Here is an 8,100-nt window from a genome sequence, read left to right on the forward strand (position 1 = left end):
AGAATTATTTTATCTTTCTGGTAAATTGAATATTTTATTATTTTTACATATACTTTTTTATTTCTAATGGTAGTCATTACCTTAAAGCCAACGCAGATTGATATTAATTTAGCTGTATCCATTTTTATTTTGTTTTTAATTTGATTCTTGATTGCATGGCAAAATTTTTTTCCATCCTTTAAAACATCTAGGCATCTTTGTATTTTACGTGTTGATTTGTAAATAACAGAGAATTTTATTTTGTTAAAGTGTGTCTATATCTTTGAGAGTCCAGTTAAAGTTTTAATCTCTATCAGTCTCTTTGGGTCGGAAAGTGATTTGTTTGGGTTTTGTTTTTGGTTTTGTTTTTAGTTAATGTCCTACTTTTTGAGTTTTAAATATTTATTTTTATTTATTTTAGAGGCATTTACAGAGGGAGAACTGTCCACTGGTTTAATCCCCAAATGTCAGAGCAACTAGGATTGTGTCTGAAGCCTTCAATCAGGAGGTTATCCAGGATCACCCACTTGGGTACAGGGGCCCACGCACCTGGGCCATCTGCTGCTTTCCCAGGCTTGTTAACAGGAAACTCCAACACATGCCTGTATAGGCTGCTGGTGTCATAGGTGGCAGCCTTACCCACTGTGCCACAATGCTAGCCTCATAGGTTAAGTCTTTCAAAAATTTTCCACATCCATCTAGAAAATGGTTCATTAACACCTATAAATTTAAGAAAAATTTTATTCTTTATTTGTATGTTAATATGCAGGAGCTTATGAAGGTCATCATTTCCTTTTCTTTGACTCCTACATAATGAAAAAAGATCCAGGGACTAAATATTGCTAAGGACAAGCTTCCTAAGCAGAAGTTGAGGGAATTTGGTTTGTAGCTCTTTGGTTGTGATTTACCTAAGTCCAAAAAACATAACATACCTCTGTTAACACATCTGTTTTATAGGATACTATAAAAATTTTATTTTTAATTCCAGGGCTGTGACTCCCAAATGAGCATGTCAGAGATGTCCTGTAGTGGGAGTGCATCCTCCTGTCAGTCTCTCGAACACGGCTCAGTTCCCGAAATTCTCGTCGGCCTGCTTTATAATGCCACAACTGGAAGATTATCAGCAGAAGTGATAAAAGGCAGCCACTTCAAAAACTTGGCAGCAAACAGACCACCCAGTGAGTGAAAAAAAAAACATCTATTTTTTTTTATTCTAATGTTTTCTGTACTTACGGAACTCTCAGCGTTAGGAGCTTCAATCCTATCATTTAGTCTTAGCCAATCAAAATGAAAAGTTATAATCATCAACTAATCTCTTTCGTGTCTTCTATTTCTAGTCATTTGGGAAGTAGAAAAATTTGAAATTCAAAATATTAATTGTAAGGTGACAGGACTTTTAATTTTTCATAGTGTCTACAGAATAAGTTAAGCCTATCATGACCATTATGTTTTAATGCCAGAAAAAGTTTCAGTGTTTTAAAAAAGCAACTAGTACACCCAAATATGAACTAGAATTGTGTGTAGCTTTTGTTTTTACCCAAACATTACTACTTTGTTTCCTGTCTGCATGCAGTACTATGAACTGATGTATTTGCTTCCGAGTCTTCCCCTTTTTGCCCGTTAACGATTGAAGAAAGTGTTCACATTTCTCCTGTGAAACTGCAACCCAGTCCTGCTGGCAGGGCCTTGTCTGGAACAGAATGGGCTTTACCTGTGGCAGAATAAGTTCTGCTTTGCTGTCTACCTCAGATGCCAGACAGGAATGGGAACTGGGTACCCTGTGCCCTGCTCTCTGTGCAGCTCCAGGTCCCTGGGGTGGGGATAGGTGAGTGAGTGCAGAGAAGCTCATGTGATGATCTTTAAACCGTCTATGTATGTCTTCATACTTTTCTAAAATTATATCTGTCAACACCCTAAACTGAAAATTTGAAAGGAAATCCTGGATACTAATACAGCCTTAAATTTGTTTAAGATTCCCTACAGACTTGCTTTGTGCAGTCTTTCACTCCAAGTATAAGTAGCTATTAAAGAAAAAGGAAAGGTTTCAGGTTTTTTTTTCTGACTTTGAATTAAATTGCCTTTACTTCTAAATGTCATGGAAGTTCTTTATTCAAGGAAATGAAAAGTCATAAATATATATTTGGTTTGCCCCAAGTATTATTGGAGAGCTCACTTCGTTGGTATATCATGGAATACATCTATCCCTGAATTAAAAAGTTGAAGGCTACTATAATATTCATATTTCTATCCTTAAATGAATGACCTAAGTCTGTTTTTTTAGAGGTAAAATAAATACCATGTGTCTCAGCATAATTATGAGGCTTACATCAAAGAAAGGTGTCTGAGAAGGCTGGGATTATGATGTCTGCTTCCTCATTTCAGAAGGATAAGTTAGTAGCAGAAAAGAAACAGTTTTAGAACAAACGGATTTGGAAGTGTGACTTGGTTATCGTCATTAACGTGCACTCGGAGTGCAGACTGAGAAGTAAATGAGTGAATCATCCCTGAAGGAGAAGGAACGGGAGAGGCCTGTGGCAGACACAGGAGTACACACCCTGTGTAAGACATTGGTTGGGAAATGCTCCAATGCAGTACTGGCTACCTGTTCACCATCATGCATTGGTGAATAGTTTACTTTTTTGATAAGTATTTCACTGGAGAAGCTGAAAAGCAGGAGAATGTAATTGTTGATTTGCTTTTTTTTTTTATCTCTACTTTAGCCAGTCTGATGAAAGCAGAGAACCACAAACTAAAATGAAATGTGGCAGGGACAGGGGCAAGTAATAAAACGATTAAGAAAGATTTGCATCTACAACCTAGAGCCAATCTTTTTGGTTAAAAAAATAATAATAATAAGTGATTGCAATTACCGTGATTTTAGAATTCAGTCTTCAGTACAAAGATGATTAATGGTGTTAGCTGGGAGGTAACTAGGAAGTAAATACAAGTCAACATTAAAAATAATTGCTTGAACACAAAGGATTTATAAAGCAAAAGTAGGATATTTATAACATAAATGTAAAACAGTTGGAGCAGTTTTTCACAAACTGAATAAATTATATAAAATTGTAGCTTTTTACTTACACGAAAGATCTAAGGTTTGAATTATGCTACATACTGAATAATCCCAGTATTAGCTGAAGAAACAATAGCAACATTCAAGAACAGAAATTTTGATAACTCTTTTATTTTGTGCAACTTAATTTTATATCACATTGGGAGTAATGAAAGTATTGTAAATATCAAATATTGCATGGACAAACTTAGCATTTGCATAATAATAATGACCCTTAATGACTTTTGTTCAGTCTTTTATACTCTGGTAATTTGCATGATTCTATGTTCAATGTGCTTTATACCAAGAAGATATCATTGTAAAGATGCCCCCTTTAAAGTAGTGTAATTTTATTTAAGATTACACAATGACCGTAAAAACTCTCATTCCATGAAATTTACCTGACGGCCCTTTTGTTCAACCCTCAGCCTGAATTAAAATGCTGAAGTTTTGTGTTCTTCCACCCCAGTGAACAGTGTTTCCTCTCTAATTCTAACCTTTGACCCTCTTTCACCCAACGATTGACATCTGGTCATTATTTCTTTTACTGCTTTCCACCCCCTGTTGTCAGATGGACTGTTCTGTTGTCTAAAACACTTGATAGGTGGACAGGTTTATATAATCCGAGGTGAGTTCCTGTAGAGGCTAATTGGATGTTGTCTTTTCATGCAAAAACAAAATCCCCTAAAACTTGCCAGCAGTGAAGCTGTCCACCATGTTGGTTTCTGAAAAAATGCACATTTATTATCTGTGGTACTTCAAATAAAAACTAACGTAGAATTTATCTCTGATTATGGATGATGGTATTTGGATTATCTATAAAGCAGGCAAAACTTTTTTAAATGGAAGTTTTTATTTTTCTATCTATCTGTATTTTGATTCATGTAATAGAAAGATATTTCATGAGAAATATTGCAACTTTCATTAAAACGAATTGACTTTTGATTCGAAGTACACATGATGGATCAACATGCTGAGGATCATTTGCATGGATCTACTGAACTTGAAAGCACAATCTTTAAAGCGAGAATTTTCCCCAAATAATCAGGCAATGAGCTATTACGTTCACTTCGTACACTAAACATCACATCAGGTTCTTTTTTCTAATTCAAGAAAATAGCTATCATACTTAAGATTTCATGTTCAGTTGTGCTTAAAAGAATTTCTGTCATATTTATTTAAAGCACATTAAATGTACTGTTGCATGAAAGCAAGAGAAAGTTTTATTGTTAAACTTTGAACTCTTAATGCATTTGGCTTCATTTTAGCACTTCGATGTTTTTAAGATATATTTTAAAACCACATCCATGCAGAGATTTTTTTGACATTTCATCCTAAGCTGTTTCGATGTCATCTTTTGCATATTTGTCCTCCTCTCCATTTGCCTTCATTTCTATTTGTTTGTTTATTCTTATTCTCTGAAAACACAGTGGAATGCTTTACAGTGTTGTGGCTAATTGAGCTTGCTAAGTGTTTATTAATGCTATGACGTCCTGCTTAGTGAAGCTAAAGGGGATGGGATTGGCATGGGTGGTGGTGGGTGGTGAGGGATGCGGTGGGGGCAGGGGAGGAGGAGACGGGGAAGGAAGGATTATGAGGTATACCTTTAAATTCCAGTTATTGTTGAGTAATAGTGAGGTTAAGCTATATTACCCCCAAAGTATTTTTGGCCTACTTAATGTTCTCTATTACATTTTGTAAGCATCTATGTTAAAATGGAATCACTGGAATTACCATTAAACATGGTATACACCATATCCTTGTGAAGTTTATTTAATCTTCTCAGCGTATGTTACAAGAAAATGATTTTGAGTTTGTTTCAAGTGATATCTGTGGTATGTTATTTCTTTCTTCAGATACATATGTTAAGTTAACTCTGCTGAATTCCATGGGTCAAGAGATGTCCAAATGCAAGACATCCATCCGCAGAGGACAGCCCAACCCAGTATATAAGGAGACTTTTGTTTTTCAAGTGGCCCTGTTTCAACTTTCTGATGTGACACTCATACTTTCTGTGTATAACAAACGCAGCATGAAAAGAAAAGAGATGATAGGCTGGATTTCTTTAGGTCTCAACAGCTCCGGAGAAGAGGAGCTCAATCACTGGACTAAAATGAAAGAGTCGAAAGGACAGCAAGTGTGTAGATGGCATGCGTTGCTAGAGTCGTGATGGCTAGGACACCGCGCCGATGACAGCCCAAGGCTGTGCGTGTTATTTCTGATTACCGTATCTTGCTTTTTACCTAATCATCACTAGAAGAGCTGTACTCTGAAGAAGCATATTCAACGATCTACCAAAATGCTTTCAATCCAATGGAAAGAACATCTAACACTGACATTAATGAAGAAAAAAAATCTATATGGTAGAGCTTGTTTGGGAAACTGAGAACTGACACTGTTGTTGTTAAACTAACAGTCCTCCGGATACATGCCTTTGATTTGAAGTTAGTTTTACTTTAGCAAAATGAAATTTTCAGTATTTCTCAAAGTCAGAATTTTGGTTGTAACAGTATTTGAGTATCACCCATAACATCCATTATAATTGGTGTTTGTAATGTGCTCTTGACATGAAACAATCAGTTCTCCAGCTACATCGCAAGCTACATCTAATGATGAAGGGTCGCAATCACATTGAAAACTTCTATTTCAGCTACTTTCCTTTTGTGCACTTGGTTCTTTTAGTAACACTAAATCCAAGTGCATATAAGTACTCATTTTTGTGGAGTTTTCTGAATGTGTCACTTTTTTTTTTCAGCTTCATGTCTTCCTTTACTGCTTTTGCCTGATCCAAAGAGACCCAGTCACTGTACTGGTCCCTTGCAAGTCTTTTAGACAGGTTGTACTGTAGAACTATGTAACTTTCTGTTGAAAGCACTTCCTGTATTCTTGTATTCCAATGTAGGAAGCTAATAGAGCAGGCCTTTACTTTAAAATTCCCTTCAGTAATTAACTATTTAAAACTATAGTAATTTGAAAATACTTTTTCTTACAAAATTAAAAATACAGTAGATAAGCTGTTAAAAGTTGAAAACAATTCAAATTAGAGAAGTGTCTGCTCTGAGTACTTAGTAACCAACACTGCATAAAGCAGGTAGCACTCAGAATGAGAAACTGTTCTCTCTAAATCTTGACTTTTACTTCAATTTGTATTTGTGATATAAAGACTATCAGTTCTCAGTTTGATTCAGAACATCCTGTTAACACTTCTGAGATTCACAAAGTTTCTAGTACTTGTGATGAGATTTTATGAAATTTACAAACAACGTGCTTCTACGTGACGTCATCCTGTGCCTTTCTTGTAAGCTAAATTTGCTCATACAGCTTGAAAGTTGTATTTGCGAAATTAGGCCTTCAATTTTTATAAATATAAAGATTCCTCAGAACAATGTCACAAAAATCTTTATTTCCTCAGACACATGTAAAGGTTGTACTAATTTTTTAAATGACAGCACACTTTGATTTATTCTTTTTATGTTTAGGAATTCCAGTTTATCAAAAATATTATAAGCTGTTTTCTTTTTAATTTTGTTTCTTACCTAGTATATAATTTCATGCATATATACTCTACTAAATAGAGTATGTTTTGTGTGTACATATATGAAAAATATTTTTTTCTTTCTCATTTTTGGTTAAATTATATAGAACCATATATTTACCTGTTACTAAAAGGCAGTGTGTTATTGTTCCTATTCCTATTCATAGGAATTTAGATTTAGTTGTAAGCTAAAACTTGTTATTACCATAATAACAAAATCATTTGTTTACTCTGGCTTGGCTGTACTAAAAGGCCTTAAAAATCAAAATTCTATATCTTTTTTATTTATAAAATGGCAGCTGTACGCATTCATACACAAAAACAATTTTTAAAATGCAAATGTCATATTGGGTAACATGGAACTTAGAGATGTGAGTTTAGGGTTGCATTAAAAGGGAAAATCCATGCTTTTCCAGTTATATCAATGAGCTTTTTCCAATTTTTTTAAAATATAAATTAGGCTGTAAAGTTGAAACATGCATCAAATGATGAAATAAATATCTCATGTTTGTCTTCTCAGTAGCACTAGGGGACAAGGCTAAAAAGTGGGCTATAGATTTCATAGGAAATGGGACGTAGGCATTTGACACTTGAGCGGTATTTCCCAGGTTTGAAACAACTGACTGTATTGCTGACAACTGATATTGTCCTAATAAATAAGAGTTATTAGGAAGTGAACTGTAGCTGCTGCACACATTAGTAAGACCAGTTTGGTGCTTTTACTCTCAGTAAGGAAAAGACCTAATTCGTTATCAAATGCACCATTTTCTTCCGATTATGCCCAGAATTGGGTGTATGGTTTGTTATAACTTGAGTTAAACCAGTGTAATGATCAAGCACTATAAGGCCTAAAAATTAATCAACTGTTTTTTACATAGGAAGGATCCTTTCTTCATCTCAGCTTCTCAAAGACTGTACAGTGCACACACATGCCCATACATACACACCTAAATAATGTGTGTGTGTGAGTGTTCATTGGCCAAGGTGAATCAATCCTGGTTTTCTCAGAAAACTGAATGGAAAACACTTCCTACCTTATGGGTTCTTTTTTCTCCCTCTATACACTTGCCAGATACTGTGTTTAGTTTGGAGTGATATTTGCTGCCACTGTCCTGTGATTTTTACACACTTAAAATAATTATTCTCCAAAATTGTCTGTTTTCTTAGGAAGAGATTGCATTGGCCTGAAAAGGCTCCATCTACTGAGTCTGATATATGACAAAATACTTACATCTTTAAATTTGCATGAAAACTTAGAGACAAAATTTTATATGTCAGTAATTGTAACAAATAGAGACCCACTGGTGGGTTGCAAGTGTTGACTGAGAAAGTTGAGAAAGACAACTCACTTCTTTATTGTTCTGTTAAAATCCCATCACTTTTATAATAAAATGAAACAGTCTAAAGGTGACAGTTGACTGGCAGTTGTGAGAGCTTCTGGGCCTAGAATCACAGTCTTCCAAATGAACTGCCAAGTGTAGATGTTTATTACTGCACAGATAACGAAGAGTATTTCAGGCTGGTAAAGTAT

General features: G+C 35.0%; 1 protein-coding gene across 2 annotated transcripts in view; it reads left to right on the forward strand.

Annotated features, from left to right (window-relative positions):
- SYT14 (synaptotagmin 14) overlaps positions 1 to 6,415 on the forward strand; it is a 162,040-nt gene extending 155,625 nt beyond the window's left edge. Inside the window, exons 7-9 of one of the 2 annotated variants that reach the window (XM_040985292.1) lie at positions 968 to 1,157; positions 3,606 to 3,662; positions 4,891 to 5,325. In XM_040985292.1, the coding sequence (XP_040841226.1) occupies positions 968 to 1,157; positions 3,606 to 3,662; positions 4,891 to 5,204 (561 nt within the window). In that variant the 3' untranslated portion in view covers positions 5,205 to 5,325. Of the gene's footprint in view, positions 1 to 967; positions 1,158 to 3,605; positions 3,663 to 4,890 lie in introns of both variants that reach the window. The other variant, XM_040985293.1, reaches the window with a different exon arrangement.
- Positions 6,416 to 8,100: the final 1,685 nt, after the last annotated feature.

The sequence above is a fragment of the Ochotona curzoniae genome, unplaced genomic scaffold (assembly GCF_017591425.1).
Source record: "Ochotona curzoniae isolate NIBS_2020 unplaced genomic scaffold, NIBS_Ocur_1.0 contig_430, whole genome shotgun sequence".
NCBI classification, from domain to species: domain Eukaryota; kingdom Metazoa; phylum Chordata; class Mammalia; order Lagomorpha; family Ochotonidae; genus Ochotona; species Ochotona curzoniae.